The 26,748-nt window shown below is 50.1% G+C and overlaps 1 protein-coding gene across 3 annotated transcripts in view; it reads left to right on the top strand.

The window, feature by feature from the left end:
- Nucleotides 1-26,748, top strand: part of LOC144827567 (enoyl-CoA hydratase EchA19-like) — a 326,574-nt gene that overhangs the window by 181,818 nt on the left and 118,008 nt on the right. For all 3 annotated transcript variants that reach the window (XM_078685825.1, XM_078685826.1, XM_078685824.1), the window contains one exon: nucleotides 23,041-23,190. In XM_078685825.1, coding sequence (XP_078541951.1) covers nucleotides 23,041-23,190 — 150 coding nt within the window. The remainder of the gene's footprint in view (nucleotides 1-23,040; nucleotides 23,191-26,748) is intronic.

Raw genomic sequence — 26,748 nt, 5'->3', positions numbered from 1 at the left:
TGTAGACAACTTGCCCCTGTCCTCACTAGCTGCCCTCTGCGTTTTTTTTTTATCATGGGGAAGACGGATCCGAAACAGGCCAAGATTGCCTTTGATCTGCGAAAGTCCTCTTGACTGGACGGTGCTGGTTCTGCTGGCGCCAACTCTGCTGCCTCAACGGACGCCCTCTCAGGCCGATATGACGACCTCAAGGCAATCATGTTGGAGGTCAAGTCTGCCGTGACCAGGATCGCAGCTCAGCTGGACCAACTCTCTTCTCGCTTGGACTCAGTGAAGGCCTGTGTGGACTCCCACGATAATCACCTGTTCCATGTCAAGTCCCGGGTGTCTGACGCCGAGGATGCTGCTACCCAAGACCGCCAGAAACTTCTCAAGATGGACAAAATCCTGGCGGTCATTCATGAGAAGAATGAGGATTTGGAGGCCCGCTCCCGTCGGAGCAACCTCCGCATCACGGGCCTTCCGGAGTCCACCAACATCTCGAAAATGGAGGACTTCATTGAGCAACTAATCAAAGAACTTTTCGGGGACGTCCTTTCCCCGGTGCTCGTCATGGAGCGCGCACATCCCTCCCTTGGTCTGCGCCCCAGTCCTGGTCTGCCGCCCCGTCCCATCCTAGCTAAAATCTTGAATTACCGGGACCAAGACGCCATCCTTCGTGCGGCACGGGACACAGGCACCATCAACCATCAGGCTAAAACTCTCTCCTTTTACCCGGTCTACACTCTGACTGTCCAGGTAGCTCGGCAATAATTTCTTTCGGCCAAGCTCATTCTTCAAAAGCATGACGTCTCGTACTCCCTGGCATACCCGGCGAAATTGAGGGTCCGTTAGGGCGCCAAGACACTGGTTTTTCCGGATCCTAGGGAGGCCCTTGCATTCGCGGAGAAACTTGAAAAGGGGGCCCATTCCCCTCTTCTGGGTCTCAGCAGGACTGCGTCAACCGGCTAAGTGACAACGCTTGACTGTGCTGACATTGTCCCTCTTTATATCTAGTGTTGTATGATGCCTAATAACACCCAAGCTTGGCCACCTTGCTTCTTTGCAGGGGTGTATGCTGAGCCCTGCCATGCCCCCACGGGATGATTCCCGATGGTGGTGATGTTCTCTCCCCTCCCAGTTGTGGGTCCCTAGGGTGGGGTGGGCAGGTTTCTCAGCCTAATTGGGGGGTTAGAGTGGGTGCGGGCTGGTGGTCTGGGAGGTGGGGGCGGGTTGGGGGTTGGGTCAGGGAGGAGTGGGGGGTTCTTTTTTGAGGTTCTTAGCTCCTCTATTGGGGTGGTGGTTTGGGTGTGGGTTACTGTGGCGGTTCCCTACTCCTCTATTGGGGCTGTGGCTCTATTTCGCCACTGTATGGTTGTTTGTTATTGTTGCTACATGTATGGTTCTTGACACTGCACTGTGCTTCCTGCATAGCTTTGCCGCAATTCGATCTCAGCCCGCACTCTGTCGCGTTTTTTATTTTTGCACAGCATTATGATCTCCGATCCGCTTTGTTTACACTCATTGGACATGTAATACAGGTCAACGTGTTGCTCCACTGGTTCTCTTCTCACCTTATAAGCAGCTCCCCCCTGTTGTCTGGTCTGTGGGGCGCTGTCACTACCTGCCGGAGCGCTCCGCCCTCTGAGTCACACCTGTCCCTCAGACGCTTGCGCACCTCTCCCGCACACCTCCGTTTTTGGGTATCCATTGTGAGCTGTCCCTATCTACTTGCGCTGCTCCCTACCCGCGCTATATCCTGCTGCCCCCTGTTTCCTTTGCTCCATGTGTGTGCTGTGCTAGGCTGCGTAGCTTGCTGTCTGCGCTGTGAGGTGCTTCACACTGACCTGCCCCCCGTATGGCTGACATCGTCTGCTGGAATGTCCGGCGCTTGAATGATCATCGCAAGGCCCGACTGATACACTCACACCTACAGCAACACACAGTAGATATATGTCTCTTACAGGAGACGCACTTGCTGCCCGGATCCGTCTCCAGACTCCAATCTCACTACTGGGGGGAATCTCATTCTTCTACATACTCATCGTATGCCAGGGGTGTCTCAATTCTGCTGTGTTGGGGCCTTCCTTGGCAAACCCTCAGGCTCTCCCTGATTGGCGGGGCAGGTATGTGATTCTTCATGGTTTAATACTGGCCCAACCTGTCATGATTCCTGCGGTTTACGGCCCTAACTCCGATGACCCGGAATTTTTTAACCGCGTATGCCACCTCATCTCCACCTGCGGCCCGCGGCGGTGGTTTGGGGTGGGAACTTCAATGTCACTGTCTCGGCTACCCTAGATCGCTCTGGCTCTTACACGTCCCATCCGCGTGCAGCTGCAGTTCTTACGTCTATTTTAACTGACAACGCTCTCTATGATGCCTGGCGCCACCTCCGTCCTGATGCTCGTGAAGACACCTATGTCACTGTCAGGAGGGGCTGTTGCGAATTGATCTCTGGCTGACCTCGCCTGATGTCTTGTCCTGGCTCACTGATGTTGTGCACATGGCTCGCACTTTCTCCGATCATGTGCCAGTCCAGTTCCATCTCAGGCCTCCCCATTCGCTGCGACGGGCCTTTACTTGGCGTCTTCCTCCCAATGCCCTCCGGGACTCTGCATTTTGTGCTGACATTAACACTGCGATCACTAACTACTTCAATTTAAACACGGGTTCCTTCGATTCCGCCTCCACCCTATGGGAGGGTTTCAAGGCCGTCATTCGGGGCGAATGTATTTCTAAACAGGCGGGCGTCCTTCTTTCTATTCGCACCACCCTGGCTAACCTCGAGGAGGAAATTAAGGACCTGGATGCTGCACAGACGGTGCGCCCTAGCCCTGAGACGTTGGCGCTGCTACGCCAAAAACATACCGAATTCTCAGATGAGGCTGGCCGTGAACTTTCCTTCCTGGGCAGAGAGGGTCGGGCGCGCCGCTTCGGGGAGGGGGACCGCCCAGGGCGTACTCTTGCCCACCTTCTTCGCCCACCGCGAGCTGCCTCCTATATAACCGCCCTCAGTGATGGTGGCCCAGATAAGACTACCTTCCAGGAGTACATTAAATCCCGTCTTCTTGATTTTTATTCACAACTCTACTCGGCTGGCACTCCTTTGCCACGGGAGGAGTTTGACCAGTATTTTGAGTCTATTGCCCTCATCTGGCTTGAAGATTACCATCGAAAATTCCTTGATGAACCGTTTTCCAGGGAAGAAATACTGGCAATTTGGAAAACTCTGCTGAGTATACACCAAAGGAATGGTTGTATTGTATATCTCGGGAGTTTATCCTGTTTTATCTCACAGTTTTTCACTTTATGCACTGCTCTTTCACAATAACTTTGGAAGTAATATCTCCCCTGTTTGAACTTCTTTCTTGTGAGAATCCACAAGAGGATACAACTATTTTCTTGTTTCTTCCTAATGCTGAAGAGAGAACCTGATATAGTTGTTTGGTAAATACCCAGATGATGACACTGGGCACACATTTATGTGCAATGATGCGATACCAAATATCCTAGAGTGGCTTTGTTTAAGTTTTTCTGGTGTTTGCACTTTAGTTATCTGCATCATTGTGCCTTCTTTTCACTCCCTTGATATACAATGGTGAGTGAGAATAACAGTACATATCTATAGACTGTACTTCTGAAAAACATAGATTATTAGACCACCTAATTTCCATTGTTGTTGTTAAGAAATCCTGGCAGCCATCAATAACCTACCTGATGACAAGGCCCCTCGCCTGGATGGCCTGCCAGCTTCGTTTTACAAAATGTTCGCTGACATCCTGGAACCGCATCTGGTGCCATGTACAATGAGTCTTTTGATACCGGTCTATTCTCGCCATCTCTGCGTGAGGCGATGATAACCTTGCTTCTCAAACCTGACAAGCCCGCCGACCGTCGCGACTCCTACTGCCCCCTTTCCCTTATAAATATAGATATTAAACTTTTTTGCTAAATTAATCGCCTCACAGCTTCTTCTGCTTATGCCCACCATTGCCCTCCCCGATCAATCTGGTTTCATTCCTGGTAGGGCAACCTCACATAACCTTCGTACCATCTTCCCAGTCTTGCATCAAATTAATCCTAATCTGCCGGCAGTGGCTGCCCTACTCGACGCTACTAATGCGTTAGATAAGCTGGAGTGGCCCTTCTTATTTTACAATTTACTGCCTATGGGTTTCAGCGCCAACTTTATGCGTAATGTTAAACTCCTTTATACCAATCCATCTGCACGTCTTTGCATTAATGGTCAGGTTTCCGACCCCATTAGTATTGCCCGTGGCACTTGCCAGGGGTGCCCGTTATTGCCCATGCTTTTTGCCATCGCGATGGAGCCCCTGGCAGCCGGCTACAGCAGCACCATACTCACAGGGGTATTGGATTCTCGTCCCGCTCTCTACTCGTCTCATTGTATGCGGACGATGCCATCCTCCCGAGAACCTCAGCACCCTGGTCCAGGAAATCATATGTTTTGGTGGGCTTTCGGGCATCCAGGTGAACTGGAGCAAGTCTGTTCTGTTCCCCCTGATACCACTTTGCCATTCCCACCTGATTTTCCGTTCTTGTGGGCTTCTGGCCCCACGTGCTATTTGGGCATGTGGCTAAGTAGGGATCTGGACGAACTGTGAAGGTCAAACTTTGGGTGGGCGGTAGACTGGTTTGAATCCAGGATTCCATCATGCAGCCGACTCCTGCTATCTCTGGCGGGCTGAATCGCAATAGCCAAAATGGTGGTCCTTCCTAAATTCCTTTATCTCTTTTTAAACATCCCCATCCCCCTCACTTCTAATTTTTTTTCTCGCAAAATGCCCTCTCTAGTCATCTCTCTCGTTTGGGTGGGTAAACAACCTAGAGTGGCTTACAATATCCTCACTTTCCCCATGTCTGCCGGTGGGATGGGCGCGCCTGACTTCAGGATCTATGCCCTATGTGCCCAGGCTAGTTTCCTGCACTTGTGGATTCACCCTACCCCCTATCAGCCCCACATCGCAGTTGAGACCGATGTGGCCTCTCCTTGGCCCCTGTCTACTGATCTGTTGGCGCCCGCGGTGCGCCCTCGGGTGGAGATTGACATGGCCGAGACGCTACGTTGGGCCTGGTGTGGCCTGCGTCGGCTTTCTGGTTTTCCTCTGCTTTCTACCAACTCCATGCCAATTGTAAACCACCCAAATTTCCCCTCACTTCAGTCTTCCAGCATGTCCAGACACGCAACTTGACTGAGTTTGAGGATGGTGGCGGATCTATACCCAGAGGACTCCTTTTACTCTCTCCCAGACTCCTTGGCGTTGCAGGACACGTTTTTAGGGTCTCGGAACTGCGAACAGATTGCGAAGCAATCTGTCGTTCCGAGACTCTATTGTAATCATTCTCGCTTTTACGGAGTCAAGGGAGACAGGAGACAAGCGAGGTGCACGCGCAACCTTGGAACTGGGATCCGGTCGCGCGCGCTTCCTGTCTCCCATGGCTCCTGAGAAGCAGACTCACATGCACGCATACACACACATACAGACCCCCCCGCCGCGCATACACACACTCACACATACAGAACCCCCCCTCCCCCCCGCCGCGCATACACGCACGCACACACAGAGCCCCCCCCCACCTACCTCGTCTCGGCGTGTCTTCGCGCTCAGCACTGGGCAGACTTCCTGCACAAGGACGGGCAGGTGCACAGTCTACAGGCCCCCAACAAGTTACCAAGTGCCTAAGGGGGGCACCCTCTCTCAACCGAACACACCAGGCTTGCCTCAGTCGCGTCGCGTGCCGCCCCTGCCTCTCACGCGGCCATACGTGCGCGCTCTCCTCGCCCTGTAACTAGAGCTTCTCGCCCTCAGCTCATGATGGTAGCGCGTGCCAGTGCTCGCACGCAGCCGCCGTCCACAGCTGCGCGCGCGCCCCCGCAACTCGTGAACGGAGCAAGTGAATTAACCAAAATGTATTTATTGTTCAACCTTAAAATACAGTAGTTAACAGAGGATTACATGACTGTTTATTCACAGTACCTTTGCTGCTTCTGGTACCACCTTTCCCCTTTGGAGGCATGTCCGCAGCCTACAGCGTGCACTGGTGCCCGCATCCACAGATTCACTCATTCGAGGGACTTCAACAGCATAGACATAAAAGAAGGGCGAGCAAGCTGCGCGCAGCTCTTTAGACGCTGAAATGCCTGCCGTTGTTAGAACAAGCGGGGAATCTCCATGTACGAGAAAGCAGAATACAAGTTTTGCTCATTCAGACCTTTTCATATACAGATATAATTTAAACATGTATAATAATGGGCTAACTGTTCTATAAACTCCGTGAATATTTATACTTTTGAAATTTAAAAAATCTACATAATTATAAAAAGGAAATAATAAAAGTGAATTAAATATTACAATTAAGTATTTATGTATATAAACCATTTTTTTCTCTGCAATTCCTGTCGTAAATATAGCAATTTAATTTTCCAATATGGCCGCTTCTTGTCGTGACAGCTGAAGGCTTCTTGGAAGCTGGAATCTCTAGTCTATTGCAATCATTTCTCACGCGCACGGCGCCAGTGACAACCGGGATGAGCAGGAACACACCCATTACGTGTGCACTAGCACCTCACGGGCCAATGCACACGCATGCACGCACTTGGGTCTGTGTGTGTGTGTGTGGTGGGAGGCTGAGAGGACCGCTGGCCCCATGTCATACACTGGCAGGGAGGCGCAGGGTGGACAGGAACACACCCATTACCTGTGCACTAGCACCTCACGGGCCAATGCACACACACGCACTTGTGTGTGTGTGTGTTTGTGTGTGGTGGGAGGCTGAGAGGACCGCTGGCCTCATGTCATAGACTGGCAGGGAGGTGCGGGGTGGACAGGAACACACCCATTACCTGGGCACTAGCACCTCACAAGTGCACGTACATGGGTGTGCATGTGTGTGTGTGGGGGGGGCTGAAAGGACCACTGCCCTCTGGTGAAGAGGCTGGCGGGAGCTGCAGGACCCAGGTGAGGGCAAGGAGGTGCCACACAACCACACAACCACACACACACACAACCATACACACAACCACACACACATACACACCACCACACACATAACCACAAACACGACACACACAACCACAACCACACACACACAAACACAACACACACAACACACACACAACACACACACACAACCACAACCACACACACAACCACACACAACGCCACACCTTCAGTGCACACTTTCACCAAACACAGACCATCAGTCATCAATGCACGCTTTCACCGGGCACATACACCACCAGCCATCAGTGCACGCTTTCACCAAGCACACACACACCACCAGCTGTCAGTGCACGCATTCATCAGACACACACCACCAGCCGTCACTGCAGGCTTTCATCAGGCACACACACCACCAGCCATCAGTGCACGCTTCCACCTGGCACACACACCACCAGCTCGCAGTGAACACTTCCACCAGGCACACACACCACCCGCCATCAGTGCACAATTTCTACAGACACACACACACACTACCAGCCATCAGTGCACACATCAATTGTTAACGCATCCACAATTAACCATGTAGCAATAGCAGTATGGCACACTTTACTTTTAAAAATATTAATATAAAGCGCAGCATGCCGCCATTGCTACACACATTTTATTGGCGTACAATTTATAGACTTTTGTTGCAGTTGGTGTTGCACTATTTAGCAATGCCAATAGCTCAAACTTAACTAACCCGAGACCTATTGCATTGTAAATGCTTGTTATTCTATCAGCTGCATGCCACCTGCTGGAAGCTGCACCACACTTTCCCTCCGTCCAACATTCCGGCTCTGGACTTCATATATACTTCCCAGTCGCCGCACAAGTTAATCACCAAACTGTATGCTCTTTCTCTAGTGTCTGCCCCCATTTCCTCGGCTCGTGCACGGGAGGCATGGAGTGCGGTCCTCCGTATTGAGAATTCGGAGGCTGACTGGCTTTATTGCTGTAAGCAAACAAACTAGCTTTGCCCTAAGGTCTCCGAGTTCTGGTGGGAGGTGTGTTCCACCATTTCTGACATCATCGACCCTGCAGTGCGCCCCGACCTACCCCTGTGCCTTTTTAATTTTGCCCTGATGCTTCTCGACGTCTGATCTCGTTGCTGCTGGTCCTTGCTAGACGCAGGGTGGCCATGTGTTGGGGTCGGCGGCCTGATCCTAAAGTCGAGAGTTGGTTGGAGGATGCCTCTCGGTGCCAGACTCTCCTTTCGTAGTTTTGGGACTTAATGCCTGTCAGATCTACACCTGTTGAAATTTGGGGCACCCTGGTCGCCTATCACCTCTCCCGATCCCACCCCAGCGGCGCTGCCTCTCCTGCGCTCCCCGCCGGCCCTGGGTCCGTGGGGGCCGCCGGCGATGGTCAGTGACTGCCTTCTCCCCTTTCATTAGCTCCCCCGTTTTTCTGTTTTTTTTTTCTTTCTTTTTTTAGAATCCTCACAGATGTTGCTCTCTAATGTGTGCTCTCTTTGGGGGAATGTGTCCCTGGTAAAGTGGAGCTGTGATCTCAACATTCCTGATCTCTTACGTTGCTGTCAATGTAATCTTCCTGTTACTAAATGAGTGACTTGAATTGTATTCTGCTGATGTGAGCTGCGGAATTGCTCGGTGTGTTGTCTGCCATGATTTTGTTCCTCAAAAAAGGTTTTTGAAAATTATAAAAATTAAAAAAAGATTAAGGACACTTAGAAGAGGACTTGGAACAAACCCCTTTAGAACTAGGAGGTTCTAGAGTCAACATCCACGGGAGCACCGGAGTACTCGAGTTACCTCATCCAGGGAAGCCGGGTGCATAGGTGTCTTTTCGTGTCGGGTGTCGTCATCGATTTCAATCAAGAGCTGCAGCAAAGTGCTGCTGGCGCCCAAGTGGAAAGTGTCCGGGTGGGTCCAAGGGTGGATCAGAGATGTGAAGTACCTGAAAGCAGAGGGGACAGAGTCTGTGTCACCTGCCAGTGAACAGGAAGGCGAGGAGAAGATGCCCACCGATGTCGGGTGATTTCAGGTGAAGAAGGTGAAGCTTGACTCTTCAGCTGCGAGGACCAGGAGGCATTGAGGACAACCAGGAGCTGGATTCGAGCTGTCCCACAAAGGATGTTGAGTGCTGCATTGTCGGTTTCCGGATTGGGCCCAACAAACCTTGGCAACAGCAACCCACGCAGAAAGCAAAGATTGGCTTCGGTTCAGACCAGCAAGGTCTGAGGGACTCACCCTTTGGAGGGGAGTCAAAGCACGTCTGGAGCAACCAGGGAAGCCCAAGAAACAGAAGCTTCATGGGGATCCACCAGTCGACGGACATGGGATCGCAAAGGAGCCTCGAGCGGAAATGCTAGAAGCGGGCCAACGGAACACTCGTGGAGTGTAGGCCCACAATCTTCGGTGCAGATGGTGCTCGGTGCTTGGACTACAAGTAGCCCAATGCACAACTTCGGGAAAGCTCGAGAAGTTGATGCAGTAGCAAATGTGCATCGTTTCGAGGAGTTCCGGTCCCACGTCTCTCATGAGGGCTGTGCGTCTCAGCTTTGCCGGAATCGCATGTTGGCCTCTGAGAAGTCTGGAAGTCCATGTCCTGAGTCGAAAATACTTTGGGGTCCGGCTGGAGCCTCAGAAATGCAGGCTGGCAAGATGCTTCTTGGTGCCTGCTTGAGCAGGGGAGTCACTCCTTGACCCAAAGTGCGATTCTTCCGTCTTCTAGTCGTGTAGAATGTCGAAGTACAAGGATATATTTTGCAAAGTTTCGTCCAGGTGTAATCTGAAGCCCTAAGGACTAGGATCCCATACTTATACTAAGTTAGGGGGTTGGAGATACTGGGACCCACCTATGGGAGGATCCACGGAGGGGGGTGGTTACACCCCTTTCCCTTTGTCCAGTTTTGCGGCAGAGCATGGGCTGAGTGCCACTGCAACCGGTTTGAACTGGGGTATGCACAGGGACACCAAGTGTGTCCCCAGCACTGTCTGAAAAGCATTGTATGAATGCACTCACCCAGCCCCAATACACTAAAGCCTGTCTGGGAGGTGGTTACACCTCCCTAGGACAGGAAACCTATTGTCCAGGCCTCCCCTGCCAGAGTTTTTCATCCAGCAGCAGGAGGTCAGACCCGTGTCTGTGGCATACATTTTGTGATGCCAGGGCTCTTTTAAACTATTACCGGTTAGGTAAGTGTGTACATGTCTTCTCCCTCTAGAATGGTGGAATTATAGCCCCACCGCCAGGACTAGTGGGGGGGGGGGTAGGATTCCAAAGTGTTTGACACAACATGTTTCCATTCAGCCATTCCAAAGTTAGCATTTACCGCAAGGTTATAATGCACTTAAGAGTATATGGTCTGGCTGCATCACAGAACAGCCCTAAGAGAATAGATTCCGAAAGCTGCAGAAGGGTCCTGCTCATGCATGGGCACACTGTCACACAAAACCACTCTGCCTTCCGGATTGAAAAAGCCTGCCATAGGAGTGACTTATAGGTTTATATGTGCCAGTGATTAAAGGTAGATATAGGTAACCCCAGTTCAGACATGGCTATATGCAAATCAGTCTGACCCTGTGCCTCATGGGAACAGTCCAGCCCGAACTGCCAAGCCATGCCTTCCCTGGACCGGAAACAAGCTTCCGAGGACCGGTTTCTGGCATTCCAGCCGTCTTCAGCCTGGCTTGCTTGAATCCAGTGGCAAAGTGAGCAAGGGACTCACGTCTGAGCATACCCTGCCACACTTATGGCGGCCAAAGCGGTACAAAAGGGGGTGGTGATGGACGGAGCATCTGAACCAATCAAACACTCACACCCAGTCAAAAGATCTGGGTTTGATCCATCACCGTTCTTTAGCCCACTCTGCCACCCCAGTTCAGAAATGGCCATATGCAAATCAGTCTAACCCTGTGCCTCATGGGAACAGTCCAGCCCGAACTGCCAAGCCATGCCTTCCCTGGACCAAAAACAAGCTTCCGAGGACCAAGCCTCCTTGGCCTTCTTCATCTCCCGTTGGAGCTGGATCTTCCAGGGCTAGGTCACTGTCACCTGCCTCGTCAACATCAGAGTCTGAGCCCTGTGGGTTTCTACCACTGGCCTCTTCCACTTCTGTTGCTTCCACCCCACTGCCTACCCTTTCAGGCTCTAAAGCCTTCCCCTGGTCATCAAGCATTAACACCTCTCTGAGATGTTGGGTAGTGGCATTCTTTCCTGTCTTCAATTTCCTCATAGTACACAGAGCCCTTAATTCTAAAAAAGGGAATGCGTCATACTTGGATGTCTATACCTTACTGAAACCTGGCAGGGATCCACTGATTCCTGGCCTTGAAGACATAACTAGTGAGATGTGGTGTATGCACTACCAACTCTAGTTGTTTACCTACTAAACTCTCTTGAGTTGTAGAAAGGGCGTGATTAACACACAACTCTAAGTTCAGTAGAACTTACTGTATTTAGGCTTGTATTATATGTACATCTGGTACCTTTAGTGGTTTTCAAATGATCAATCACTTGAGATTATCTGGTAAAACAATGGCAGGCTGGAATCCCACACGCTGCACACCAATGGAGAAGTTGGCCTGGCATATGCTATCCACTATTCTTGCACCAGGCCAAACGACCCTTATTGATGATAGGTTTAAAGAAATCCTATATAGAAAGCTATCCTAGTAGTAGCTGTGGAGAGCAGCCTTCAGGCTAAGTCTTGAAGGAATGTAAAGCAGCTTGTTTTACCAGTCTATAATCTAATGAATGACCAAATTAAAGGAGAACCACACCAGGTATATATATAAATTATATGTATTTATTCTAAACACATCCCTCTAGTCTCTTTATGAGGCTAGAGGCAAAAGTACATTTTGTAAACTTATTTAGCACACAGTACATTAGCACAATATATGTTGAGCCCTAGGGGCGTACCAAACCATTATTAAGAAAGTGGTATAAGAACCACGACTGACCTAGATACAAGGCCTAGAGCCTTTAGAAACGCTGGGGCCGCCAGGATCTACCCAAGGTAGTGACATAGGGGACCCACATGGGACGCGTGCAGTGTACAAACACAGCAGCAAATCACCATTAACTTCTATGGGTTAAGTCGCGGTTGGAATTTTAAAGATTAAGGACACTTAGGGGCGTGGCTTAGCCGGCTGCAATATGGCCGCACTTTAGTGGACTCTGCTGGCCAAGCTTCAAAATCCACCACAATCCTCCAGGCATCTGTAACTTACCAGCACTTCGGTGGCGTCGCTGGACTCTGCAGTTCGTCAGGCTCCGGTTCATTGCCTTGCTTGCTCCCAGCTGTGTCCTGCAGCTGAGTTCTAACTCCCGTGCCAAACGCTGGGCCCTCTTCCCTGTTCCTGTGAGGGCCGGCCTGCTCCTGTGCCTGGACGCGGCTTGCTCCGGGTGCCACGCACAGCCTATGCGAATCCTGTGGGGTTGGCGGGTTTGGGGGCGCGCGGGCTGTTCCGTGTGGCCCGGGGCACTGCGGCATTGGTGGCGACGCCATTTTGTCTTCCCTGTCGGTCCCCCCATTACTGTCGCTGGCGCCCGGGCTGGGCGACGTGGGCAGCGGCCCCCGGCATCTCCATGCTAGCGCGGCCTCTGTCTGGCATGCGCCCCCATCTGGAGTGCTCCGTCCGTCCTATGCGCTCGGACGAGTGGGCGTTGGGTGTTGCGGACGGCGTTCCTCACGGCACCAGTTCTCATCTCCTTGCCCTCTTCCCACGGCCCTGGTTCTCCTCCTGCAGACATCGCAGCAGTAATCTACCTCTGGGCCTCCAGCGGCCCTGCTGTGCACTAAGCCCATCTGCCTTCATGCTGTGGGGGTGCCGTTAGTGCCTTGCTGACCCTGCACTGGCCCACCCCCCCATAACTGCCATTGAGACCTGCCTTCACCAGCTCCCGAGTGGAGGAGCGGGCTGGGATTGTGGCCGCTGCATGCTCCTGTACCTGCGCAGACCCCCTTTTGGCCTCCACAAGCACCTCTGGTAGGCGCTCCTCTTGCCTGGTCAGGCCTTCTACAACCTCTGGTGCACCTTCACTCCTTTGGTATCTTGAGCCATCGCGGCCTGGTCTGGCGGTCTCCTCTGGCTATCAACTGCTTCCGCTGCTGCCCTGGGGGTGCTGCCTCCAGGCTGTGGCAGCCATCGCTGTGGGTGCTCTGACTTCTCCTTCACTTACCTCTCTTCACCGGCTGTTTGTAGACAACTTGCCCCTGTCCTCACTAGCTGCCCTCTGCCTTGCTGCCATCTGCGTTTTGTTTTTATCATGGGGAAGACTGATCCGAAACAGGCCAAGATTGCCTTTGATCTGCGAAAGTCCTCTTGACTGGACGGTGCTGGTTCTGCTGGCGCCAACTCTGCTGCCTCAACGGACGCCCTCTCATGCCGATATGACGACCTCAAGGCAATCATGTTGGAGGTCAAGTCTGCCGTGACCAGGATCACAGCTCAGCTGGACCAACTCTCTTCTCGCTTGGACTCAGTGAAGGCCCGTGTGGACTCCCACGATAATCACCTGTTCCATGTCAAGTCCCGGGTGTCTGACGCCGAGGATGCTGCTACCCAGGACCGCCAGAAACTTCTCAAGATGGACAAAATCCTGGCGGTCATTCATGAGAAGAATGAGGATTTGGAGGCCGGCTCCCGTCGGAGCAACTTCCGCATCACGGGCCTTCCGGAGTCCACCAACATCTCGAAAATGGAGGACTTCATTGAGCAACTAATCAAAGAACTTTTCGGGGACGTCCTTTCCCCGGTGCTCGTCATGGAGCGCGCACATCCCTCCCTTGGTCTGCGCCCCAGTCCTGGTCTGCCGCCCCGTCCCATCCTAGCTAAAATCTTGAATTACCGGGACCGAGACGCCATCCTTCGTGCGGTACGGGACACAGGCACCATCAACCATCAGGCTAACACTCTCTCCTTTTACCCGGACTACACTCTGACTGTCCAGGTAGCTCGGCAATAATTTCTTTCGGCCAAGCTCATTCTTCAAAAGCATGACGTCTCGTACTCCCTGGCATACCCGGCGAAATTGAGGGTCCGTTAGGGCGCCAAGACACTGGTTTTTCCGGATCCTAGGGAGGCGCTTGCATTCGCGGAGAAACTTGAAAAGGGGGCCCATTCCCCCCCTTCTCGGTCTCAGCAGGACTGCGTCAACCGGCTAAGTGACAACGCTTGACTGTGCTGACATTGCCCCTCTTTATATCTAGTGTTTTATGATGCCTAATAACACCCAAGCTTGGCCACCTTGCTTCTTTGCAGGGGTGTATGCTGAGCCTGGCATGCCCCCACGGGATGATTCCCGATGGTGGTGATGTTCTCTCCCCTCCCAGTTGTGGGTCCCTAGGGTGGGGTGGGCAGGTTTCTCAGCCTAATTGGGGGGTTAGAGTGGGTGCGGGCTGGTGGTCTGGGAGGTGGGGGCGGGTTGGGGGTTGGGTCAGGGAGGAGTGGGGGGTTCTTTTTTGAGGTTCTTAGCTCCTCTATTGGAGTGGTGGTTTGGGTGTGGGTTACTGTGGGGGTTCCCTACTCCTCTATTGGGGCTGTGGCTCTATTTCGCCACTGTATGGTTGTTTGTTATTGTTGCTACATGTATGGTTCTTGACACTGCACTGTGCTTCCTGCATAGCTTTGCCGCAATTCGATCTCAGCCCGCACTCTGTCGCGCTTTTTATTTTTGCACAGCATTATGATCTCCGATCCGCTTTGTTTACACTCATTGGACATGTAATACAGGTCAACGTGTTGCTCCACTTGTTCTCTTCTCACCTTATAAGCAGCTCCCCCCTGTTGTCTGGTCTGTGGGGCGCTGTCACTACCTGCCGGAGCGCTCCGCCCTCTGAGTCACACCTGTCCCTCAGACGCTTGCGCCCCTCTCCCGCACTCCTCCGTTTGTGGGTATCCATTGTGAGCTGTCCCTATCTGCTTGCGCTGCTCCCTACCCGCGCTATATCCTGCTGCCCCCTGTTTCCTTTGCTCCATGTGTGTGCTGTGCTAGGCTGCGTAGCTTGCTGTCCGCGCTGTGAGGTGCTTCACACTGACCTGCCCCCCGTATGGCTGACATCGTCTGCTGTAATGTCCGGCGCTTGAATGATCATCGCAAGGCCCGACTGATACACTCACACCTACAGCGACACACAGTAGATATATGTCTCTTACAGGAGACGCACTTGCTGCCCGGATCCGTCTCCAGACTCCAATCTCGCTACTGGGGGGAATCTCATTCTTCTACATACTCATCGTATGCCAGGGGTGTCTCAATTCTGCTGTGTTGGGGCCTTCCTTGGCAAACCCTCAGGCTCTCCCTGATTGGCGGGGCAGGTATGTGATTCTTCATGGTTTAATTCTGGCCCAACCTGTCACGATTCCTGCAGTTTACGGCCCTAACTCCGATGACCCGGAATTTTTTAACCGCGTATGCCACCTCATCTCCACCTGCGGCCCGCGGCGGTGGTTTGGCGTGGGGACTTCAATGTCACTGTCTCGGCTACCCTAGATCGCTCTGGCTCTTACACGTCCCATCCGCCTACAGCTGCAGTTCTTACGTCTATTTTAACTGACAACGCTCTCTATGATGCCTGGCGCCACCTCCGTCCTGATGCTCGTGAAGACACCTGTGTCACTGTCACGAGGGGCTGTTGCGAATTGATCTCTGGCTGACCTCGCCTGATGTCTTGTCCTGGCTCACTGATGTTGTGCACATGGCTCGCACTTTCTCCGATCATGCGCCAGTCCAGTGCCATCTCAGGCCTCCCCATTCGCTGCGCGGGGCCTTTACTTGGCGTCTTCCTCCCAATGCCCTCCGAGACTCTGCATTTTGTGCTGACATTAACACTGCGATCACTAACTACTTCAATTTAAACACGGGTTCCTTCGATTCCGCCTCCACCCTATGGGAGGGTTTCAAGGCCGTCATTCGGGGCGAATGTATTTCTAAACAGGCGGGCGTCCTTCTTTCTATTCGCACCACCCTGGCTAACCTCGAGGAGGAAATTAAGGACCTGGATGCTGCACAGACGGTGCGCCCTAGCCCTCAGACGTTGGCGCTGCTACGCCAAAAACATACCGAATTCTCAGATGAGGCTGGCCGTGAACTTTCCTTCCTGGGCAGAGAGGGTCGGGCGCGCCGCTTCGGGGAGGGGGACCGCCCAGGGCGTACTCTTGCCCACCTTCTTCGCCCACCGCGAGCTGCCTCCTATATAACCGCCCTCAGTGATGGTGGCCCAGATAAGACTACCTTCCAGGAGTACATTAAATCCCGTCTTCTTGATTTTTATTCACAACTCTACTCGGCTGGCACTCCTTTGCCACGGGAGGAGTTCGACCAGTATTTTGAGTCTATTGCCCTCATCTGGCTTGAAGATTACCATCGAAAATTCATTGATGAACCGTTTTCCAGGGAAGAAATACTGGCAATTTGGAAAACTCTGCTGAGTATACACCAAAGGAATGGTTGTATTGTATATCTCGGGAGTTTAGCCTGTTTTATCTCACAGTTTTTCACTTTATGCACTGCTCTTTCACAATAACTTTGGAAGTAATATCTCCCCTGTTTGAACTTCTTTCTTGTGAAAATCCACAAGAGGATACAACTATTTTCTTGTTTCTTCCTAATGCTGAAGGGAGAACCTGATATAGTTGTTTGGTAAATACCCAGATGATGACACTGGGCACACATTTATGTGCAATGATGGGATACCAAATATCCTAGAGTGGCTTTGTTTAAGTTTTTCTGGTGTTTGCACTTTAGTTATCTGCATCATTGTGCCTTCTTTTCACTCCCTTGATATACAATGGTGAGTGAGAATAACAGTACATATCTATAGACTGTACTTCTGAAAAACATAGATTATTAGACCACCTAATTTCCATTGTTGTTGTTAAGAAATACTGGCAGCCATCAATAGCCTACCTGGTGACAAGGCCCCTCGCCTGGATGGCCTGCCAGCTTCGTTTTACAAAATGTTCGCTGACATCCTGGAAACGCATCTGGCGGCCATGTACAATGAGTCTTTTGATACCGGTCTATTCTCGCCATCTTTGCGTGAGGCGATGATAACCTTGCTTCTCAAACCTGACAAGCCCGCCGACCGTCGCGACTCCTACTGCCCCCTTTCCCTTATAAATATAGATATTAAACTTTTTTGCTAAATTAATCGCCTCACAGCTTCTTCTACTTATGCCCACCATTGCCCTCCCCGATCAATCTGGTTTCATTCCTGGTAGGGCAACCTCACATAACCTTCGTACCATCTTCCCAGTCTTGCATCAAATTAATCCTAATCTGCCGGCAGTGGCTGCCCCACTCGACGCTACTAATGCCTTAGATACGCTGGAGTGGCCCTTCTTATTTTACAATTTACTGCCTATGGGTTTCAGCGCCAACTTTATGCGTAATGTTAAACTCCTTTATACCAATCCATCTGCACGTCTTTGCATTAATGATCAGGTTTCCGACCCCATTAGTATTGCCCGTGGCACTCGCCAGGGGTGCCCGTTATTGCCCATGCTTTTTGCCATCGCGATGGAGCCCCTGGCAGCCGACTACAGCAGCACCATACTCACAGGGGTACTGGATTCTCGTCCCGCTCTCTACTCGTCTCATTGTACGCGGACGATGTTACCCTATATGTCTGCCATCCTCCCGAGAACCTCAGCACCCTGGTCCAGGAAATCATATGTTTTGGTGGGCTTTCGGGCATCCAGGTGAACTGGAGCAAGTCTGTTCTGTTCCCCCTGATACCACTGTGCCATTCCCACCTGATTTTCCGTTCTTGTGGGCTTCTGGCCCCACGTGCTATTTGGGCATGTGGCTAAGTAGGGATCTGGACGAACTGTGAAGGTTAAACTTTGGGCGGGCGGTAGACTGGTTTGAATCCAGGATTCCATCATGGAGCCTACTCCTGCTATCTCTGGCGGGCTGAATCGTAATAGCCAAAACGGTGGTCCTTCCTAAATTCCTTTATCTCTTCTTAAACATCCCCATCCCCCTCACTTCTAATTCTTTTTTTCGCAAAATGCCCTCTCTAGTCATCTCTCTCGTTTGGGTGGGTAAACAACCTAGAGTGGCTTACAATATCCTCACTTTCCCCATGTCTGCCGGTGGGATGGGCGCGCCTGACTTCAGGATCTATGCCCTATGTGCCCAGGCCAGTTTCCTGCACTTTTGGATTCTCCCTACCCCCTATCAGCCCCACATCGCAGTTGAGACCGATGTGGCCTCTCCTTGGCCCCTGTCTACTGCTCTGTTGGTGCCCGCGGTGCGCCCTCGGGTGGAGATTGACATGGTCGAGACGCTACGTTGGGCCTGGTCTGGCCTGCGTCGGCTTTCTGGTTTTCCTCTGCTTTCTACCAACTCCATGCCAATTGTAAACCACCCAAATTTCCCCTCACTTCAGTCTTCCAGCATGTCCAGACACGCAACTTGACTGAGTTTGAGGATGGTGGCGGATCTATACCCAGAGGACTCCTTTTACTCTCTCCCAGACTCCTTGGCGTTGCAGGACACGTTTTTATTCTATCAGCTGCATGCCACCTGCTGGAAGCTGCACCACACTTTCCCTCCGTCCAACATTCCGGCTCTGGACTTCATATATACTTCCCAGTCGCCGCACAAGTTAATCACCAAACTGTACCCTCTTTCTCTAGTGTCTGCCCCCATTTCCTCGGCCCGTGCACGGGAGGCATGGAGTGCGGTCCTCCATATTGAGAATTCGGAGGCTGAGTGGCTTTATTGCTGTAAGCAAACAAACAAGCTTTGCCCTAAGGTCTCCGAGTTCTGGCGGGAGGTGTGTTCCACCATTTCTGACATCATCGACCCTGCAGTGCGCCCCGACCTACCCCTGTGCCTTTTTAATTTTGCCCTGATGCTTCTCGACGTCTGATCTCGTTGCTGCTGGTCCTTGCTAGACGCAGGGTGGCCATGTGTTGGGGTCGGCGGCCTGATCCTAAAGTCGAGAGTTGGTTGGAGGATGCCTCTCGGTGCCAGACTCTCCTTCCGTAGTTTTGGGACTTAATGCCTGTCAGATCTAGACCTGTTGAAATTTGGGGCACCCTGGTCGCCTATCACCTCTCCCGATCCCACCCCAGCGGCGCTGCCTCTCCTGCGCTCCCCGCCGGCCCTGGGTCCGTGGGGGCCGCCGGCGATGGTCAGTGCCTGCCTTCTCCCCTTTCATTAGCTCCCCCGTTTTTCTGTGTTTTTTTTTTCTTTCTTTTTTTAGAATCCTCACAGATGTTGCTCTCTAATGTGTGCTCTCTTTGGGGGAATGTGTCCTTGGTAAAGTGGAGCTGTGATCTCAACATTCCTGGTCTCTTACGTTGCTGTCAATGTAATCTTCCTGTTACTAAATGAGTGACTTGAATTGTATTCTGCTGATGTGAGCTGCGGAATTGCTCGGTGTGTTGTCTGCCATGATTTTGTTCCTCAAAAAAGGTTTTTGAAAATTATAAAAATTAAAAAAAGATTAAATACACTTAGAAGAGGACTTGGAACAAACCCCTTTAGAACTAGGAGGTTCTAAAGTCAACATCCACGGGAGCACCGGAGTACTCGAGTTACCTCATCCAGGGAAGGCGGGTGCATAGGTGTCTTTTCGTGTCGGGTGTCGTCATCGATTTCAATCAAGAGCTGCAGCAAAGTGCTGCTGGCGTCCAAGTGGAAAGTGTCCGGGTGGGTCCAAGGGTGGATCAGAGATGTGAAGTACCTGAAAGCAGAGGGGACAGAGTCTGTGTCACCTGCCAGTGAACAGGAAGGCGAGAGGAAGATGCCCACCGATGTCGGGTGATTTCAGGTGAAGAAGGTGAAGCTTGACTCTTCAGCTGCGAGGACCAGGAGGCATTGAGGACAACCAGGAGCTGTATTCGAGCTGTTCCAGAAAGGATGTTGAGTGCTGCATTGTCGGTTTCCGGATTGGGCCCAACAAACCTTGGCAACAGCATTCCACGCAGAAAGCAAAGATTGGCTTCGGTTCAGACCAGCAAGGTCTGAGGGACTCACCCTCTGGAGGGGAGTCAAAGCACGTCTGGAGCAACCAGGGAAGCCCAAGAAACAGAAGCTTCATGGGGATCCACCAGTCAACGGACATGGGATCGCGAAGGAGCCTCGAGCGGAAATGCTAGAAGCGGGCCAACGGAACACTAGTGGAGTGTAGGCCCACAATCTTCGGTGCAGATGGTGCTCGGTGCTTGGACTACAAGTAGCCCAATGCACAACTTCGGGAAAGCTCGAGAAGTTGATGCAGTAGCAAATGTGCATCGTTTCGAGGAGTTCCGGTCCCACGTCTCTCATGAGGGCTGTGCGTCTCAGCTTTGCGTGAATCGCATGTTGGCCTCTGAGAAGTCTGGAAGTCCATGTCCTGAGTCGAAAATACTTTGGGGTCCGACTGGAGCCTCAGAAATGCAGACTGGCAAGATGCTTCTTGGTGCCTGCTTGAGCAGGGGAGTCATTCCTTGACCCAAAGTGCGATTCTTCCGTCTTCTAGTCGTGTAGAATGTCGAAGTACTAGGATATATTTTGCAAAGTTTCGTCCAGGTGTAATCTGAAGCCCTAAGGACTGGGATCCCATACTTATACTAAGTTAGGGGGTTGGAGATACTGGGGACCCACCTATGGGAGGATCCACGGAGGGGGGTGGTTACACCCCTTTCCCTTTGTCCAGTTTTGCGGCAGAGCATGGGCTGAGTGCCACTGCAACCGGTTTGAAATGGGGTATGCACAGGGACACCAAGTGTGCCCCCAGCACTGTCTGAAAAGCATTGTATGAATGCACTCACCCAGCCCCAATACACTAAAGCCTGTCTGGGAGGTGGTTACACCTCCCTAGGACAGGAAACCTATTGTCCAGGCCTCCCCTGCCAGAGTTTTTCATCCAGCAGCAGGAGGTCAGACCCGTGTCTGTGGCATACATTTTGTGATGCCAGGGCTCTTTTAAACTATTACCGGTTAGGTAAGTGTGTACATGTCTTCTCCCTCTAGAATGGTGGAATTATAGCCCCACCGCCAGGACTAGTGGGGGGGAGGGTAGGATTCCAAAGTGTTTGACACAACATGTTTCCATTCAGCCATTCCAAAGTTAGCATTTACCGCAAGGTTATAATGCACTTAAGAGTATATGGTCTGGCTGCATCACAGAACAGCCCTAAGAGAATAGATTCCGAAAGCTGCAGAAGGGTCCTGCTCATGCATGGGCACACTGTCACACAAAACCACTCTGCCTTCCGGATTGAAAAAGCCTGCCATAGGAGTGACTTATAGGTTTATATGTGCCAGTGATTAAAGGTAGATATAGGTAACCTATATCTTAGTAAGGGGTGCATGCACCACCTTACCCAGGCTGCAGTAGCAGACCTGTGGTGCCATTTTGGAAGGCTTCCCAGGGGTGGCATAAAACATGCTTCAGCCCCTGGTAGGCCTCTGGGGTACCTATGCCCTTGTACCTAAGGTGCCATATACTAGGGACTCACAAGGGTAACCCAGTAACCAATCGGGAGTGTACCTAATGTACATACATTTTTTTAGAGAGGGAGCAGCTAGGCTGGGGTCCTGAATAGCAGGGCCCCAGCCAGACTAGAGTCGAAAAACAGTGAAACACCAGCAAAAGTGGGGTAACAATAGTAAGCAGATCCTACTCTCCTACATCCAGGATCACTAAGCAACTCACTAGAAGACTACCACCATGCAGAACTTGGCAGCCAGACTAATCCAAAACATCCCCTCACACAGAACCCACATCACCTCAGGAAACTGCTCTGGCTCCTGATACAAAAACATGCTCAATTCAAACTCCTCACACAAACACTGAAGGCACTACGCAACTCAGGCCCCACTTACCTGAGCAGCCTCCTGTCTTCCTGAATTCTGCAGGAAGCTGAAGACCTGTTTTTTCAATTAACCATGATGATGGCGCTTCACACACGCCGGTGGGACGCGGCAATGGGGACTAGACATTGGGCAGTCACCCCATGGACACGTGATCGGAGGATGCGTGTACCAGTTGGAGACGGTTGCAGGTACGAGGAGACTTAGCAACCAATTGGTTTTAGGTGAATCTCAAGTGAAGTTGATATTTGGAACCCCAACAGCCCTGAAGAAGTTGCATGACGGTTCAGCAATGAAACGTGTTGGCTTTAGAGAAATGATTATGGTTTGAATGAAATCAATTTTTAATTGGGGAAGCTTACAGCACCTAATAAAGCTAAGTTGAGCCAGTAAGCTTCACTGGTTTTTAACGGTGAGAATTATACTTCCATATTCTCACAGGGGTCAAATGGGCACTTAAAAAAAACACTAGGCACTGATAGTTCATTTACACTTGAGTTTTAATATCCTGTCTTACTTCACTGGGTTTGAGATTTCTTTAAAAGAATACACACACTTTTGTTTTCTTCATGGAGAGAGAGTAGCCTATCATGATAAGTGGGCATGCTGGCGAGTACCAGCCTGCAACCCCCTTGGTGTTACTACCGTGAGGTGCTTTCTCTCCTTTCCCACACTTTTCCTGCTCATTTCTGGGTGGGATTTGCTATGATGGTTTTATGACATTCTTAAATTTGATACACTACAACATTCTGAGTAGTGATAGGGAACACACTCTAGGGAATTAGACAGGATTGGAAACCCCTTAAGTGTAGCATTCTTAGTACCAGGTGTACTGTGAGTCAGGCTATTTGTTGTTTAAATTTTCAATTTACCAACCTGGCACACACACCCGCTGAGTGGCACAGTACCTTCGCGGGTGATTGTGTGCTTTACAAATACACATAACATACTATAACATAACAATCACATGATGCTTGGTCAAGATGCAGCCTGGTAATAAACAACATTTCCTCCTCAGCCTTCAGCAAGCCTATGATGTTTTTGGGACTCTGACATAATCACATCTTCGTCCTAAACAAAGCATTATTGCTAAATGTCTTGGGCAAAATATCAAAATTCATACCTCTTTTAGAATGTCCCCTTCTGTATATTTGCCATCCCTCATCCATTCTAATGATTTTTTCTTTTCCTTCTGTATGTGAACTGCAGAGTAAAATGGATGTTGTGGTAAAGGAACGAAGACTTATCTAATGTTTTTCATTTTGAGGTGTGCCTTTAATTGATGGTGGAACTGTAAGACTACCCAAGCTCATTGGACTATCGAGAGCACTAGATCTCATATTAACTGGACGCCCTGTTGGAGCACAAGAAGCCCTAGAGTTTGGAATAGCAAATCGCGTTGTTCCTGACGGTCAAGGTTAGTATTTGAAAAATGATCTCATTTTAAGCCTTCTATTCATGATTAACTCCAACTAATATAACATGTACACCTAGGACCACTTAAATGTATGTATTTTTTTATGTGTTTTATTCTTTGTTTTTTATTTATGTATGTATGTACTTAATTGCACTTGTCCCAATCCCAAGGTCCTACAGAACCCTTTACATTCGTATATGAAATAATTTATATCAGGAGGCGCTTGACAGGTGTAGGCGAGATAAAACATGTATAGCCAAGATAATACAGAAAAATAAACCGGGGAGAAGTATAACTATGTGGAATGGAGTAGATCATGGAGGCAAAATAGGAGGTTGGGGAAGAATGACAGTGTATATACATCCTGTTGGAGCAGATAACCTATTTTATAGGATTACTTTTCCATCTGACTCTCTCCTCTTACCAACTTGGGGCCTCTTGCCAACCTGTGGCCAGTACCACTAAATTTTGATAGGTTCCAAATTTGTTTCTTTTTTTAATTAGAGAAAAAGGCAAAGTATTGGCAAGCTCCACGGAAACAGTTTTTATCAAATGCAAACGGCACAGTACAGCCCAGCCATGGCAAAACTACAAAATCAGAAATAAACACCAAGGGGGAGATTTTCAAAAAAGTTGTGCAACGCAGCACAACGCCCCGCAAGGCTGCACCGCATTGCGTGATAGGGAGGGAGCAGGACAGCACCATATCTTCAGAGATATGGCTCTCTCCTCCCCTTTCCGTTGCGCCGGTGCTGATTTCAGCCGCTGTGCCCCATGCACACCTTCAGCGCTGCAGCGCTAGGGTGTATGCATGAGTGTAGCATAGGTTTTGTACAGGAAGGGTACCCTTTCTGTACAAAAAACATACTATGCAAGGCACGAAGCAAAGCTTTTACCACTTTGCATAAGTGATGCAGAGTGCAGCACGCATGGAAAGTCGAAAAGCATGGAGAAATGTAAGCATTTTTCCTACTTGCGCCTCCTTTGAAGGGGCGTTAACTTTTGGCGCAAAACCATGTTTAAAAATCTTTGTAAATATGGTTTTGCGTCAAAAGGCATGGGTGGTTGCATAGGAACGCCCATGTACCACCCATGTCACGCCCCCATCGGCCCTAAGTAACGAAAAACAGTGCTTGGCGCTACTTACAGGGTACATCAAAACAGAAATTTGCGCTGGTTAGCGTCACTTTTGTGGCGCTAAACCAGAGCAAAAGTTTTGAAAATCTGTCCCTAAGTTTTGAATACTTTTTATAACAAAGCTGTTGAAACAAAATCAAAAAACACCTAGATGGGAAATTTGTCGGATAGAAAGCACATATAAATAACTATGCCCTAAACTGTCATTCTTCTGCTCTATGTCAAGCTATGAATGTAGGACATAAGCCAAGAATGTAGGGCATATATATATATATATAGAAGTTAATGGTGCATGAGGATCACTAAACCCACATCATATGACCATGTCTCTAACTGATTTAATTGTGTTAGTCATCGATTCTGTCGTTATGCTTTTTCAATGATAAGATTGTTACTAGTGCAAAGCAAAAACTATATCGGTTACAGATAGGGAACACTCAGCCCACCCTAGTTTCTCACTTTTTTGTACCTGCTGTAACCTCATAAACTCTACCTATGGCCTAATTTAGGGGTTAGCGGAGGGGGAAGGATTGTAATAAATCAGTTTTCCTCTCACCCCACCAAACCTCTTGTGCCCCTCCACATTGAGAAGTGGGTGAACCACTGGGTTGTTGTTGTCTGTGCCTCAACTGGCTCTGCCGATGGTAATATCTGACCTTGACATCCGACACAGGACCAGTGGGTAATAGTGAACGTCATTGATTTTCATGGCATGGTGGACAAGAGATTGGAAAATACAGATTTTTCTCTTGTGAGTTGGGAGAAAACTGCAATTTTTTTGGCTTAAAGAAAACAAACTAATGCTTTATGAATTTATTTTCTCTAAAAACTAAATGTTTTATGAAGAAATGATTGTTCTCCTCTTTCTCATTTCGGGCGGGGCTGGGTGAGGCTTACAATCTTTTGCCCTGGAACACTCCAAGGAGTAACTGTGGGCTTTATAAAACATCTTAATTCATTCAGGCACTTAAAATATTGTGTTCACTTGACAAACCTGCAACACCTTTCTCCCTTGATGTACCATTCGTCAAGGACTAAATTAACCAATAGTCTCCACCTCCGACTTTGTTCCTGGTGCTTTGAAACTCCCACTCACAAAACAACAGTGAATCATCTGTTGAACAGCAGAGCAGTGTCCATAATATGCTATGGCTTCACCAAGTCAGCAATATGTATGGGAATCTGTGAAAGTTTTTTCTTCTTTTGTCTTTTTAGATTTCAGTTTTGAAGCCTTATTAAAAACTCATTTGGTTTAGAAATTTCCCTTTTCAAATTTTGCATAGTTCCCTCAGCCTTTAACCTCTCCGGTGCGCGCGTCCGCCAACGGCCTTCGCAAGCACTACCTCGGTAGTGCTGCGCATGTTCGTTGGCCAACCCGGCACCACCCGCACAATAAAACTCCTGCACCATAGTAGAATGTACGCCGCGGTAAAGGGGTTAATAGAATGATGACATCTGTATAAGAACTGCATGCTCAAATCTGGCATATAAAGTACTTGAATTAAAATGCTATGCAAAGAAACATGTTGATACGAAATAATCGAATAGTTATTCCACCTGGGGGCACAACAGGAGTGTGCACCTGATTACGGCACCCCAGGAGCACTTTAAAGCAGGGCTGCAGATGCTTCTGCAGACCCTTCTTTAAAACAGATTGCATTGATGCGCTCCTCAGGGGGCGTTCCCTAATTTGCATGGGGCCTGGGTAAATGTGTATGAGTAAACACTTTGCCTCTGCACCTATGCAGTATTATAGGCATTGGTACAGAAGCAAAGGAGCTGTCAGGGGTGCAACAAAGAGTCGGCGCACAGTCACCGTACCCCCAGTAGAGCCTTTTGAAAAGGGAGAAAATGAGTTGCATGGTGTCGGGTAACATAGACCCCTGCAGTGCGGGGGGCCACCAAACTGCCCTCTCAGCACGATACTCTGGCCAGAGAGCTCCTGATTGAGTCCGTAAGAGGCCTCTCCGCATACTTGCAGGAGGGGCCCCCTCAAGTTTTGTTGTGTCAGTGATTGCATGGACCTCCCAGACATCCTCCTACATGCAGGTGCAGTCACTTACTGCACTTAACTGCAATTGCCTGCAAAGGTATTTCTGTCCCCCTTTGAAGTGTAGACCGGTTTCTGCCTGCACAGTGAAAGGCGGACTGACTGTGTTATATCCTCAGTATTACATTTACATGTAAACCAGCCTAGGTCCTCATAGCTCCTCCGCCAGAGTGTGAGTTGGTTATGGATTGTTGGTGTGACTGTGATGCTTAGAATGCCTGGGTGGATGAGGGATGACAGTTAGAGATGGGCAAAATACGACATCAAAAATATGAGCATCCCCCTAGTGTCTTTATGTACAGGGTACAACAGACTGCTTTACACCCTTTCAGTAATGCGGTGCCCCCGGGGCAGGCACCAGTTCACAGCTG

Source organism: Lissotriton helveticus, chromosome 4_1, assembly GCF_964261635.1.
Source record: "Lissotriton helveticus chromosome 4_1, aLisHel1.1, whole genome shotgun sequence".
NCBI lineage: Eukaryota > Metazoa > Chordata > Amphibia > Caudata > Salamandridae > Lissotriton > Lissotriton helveticus.
This window is presented reverse-complemented; position numbering and strand designations above follow the sequence as displayed.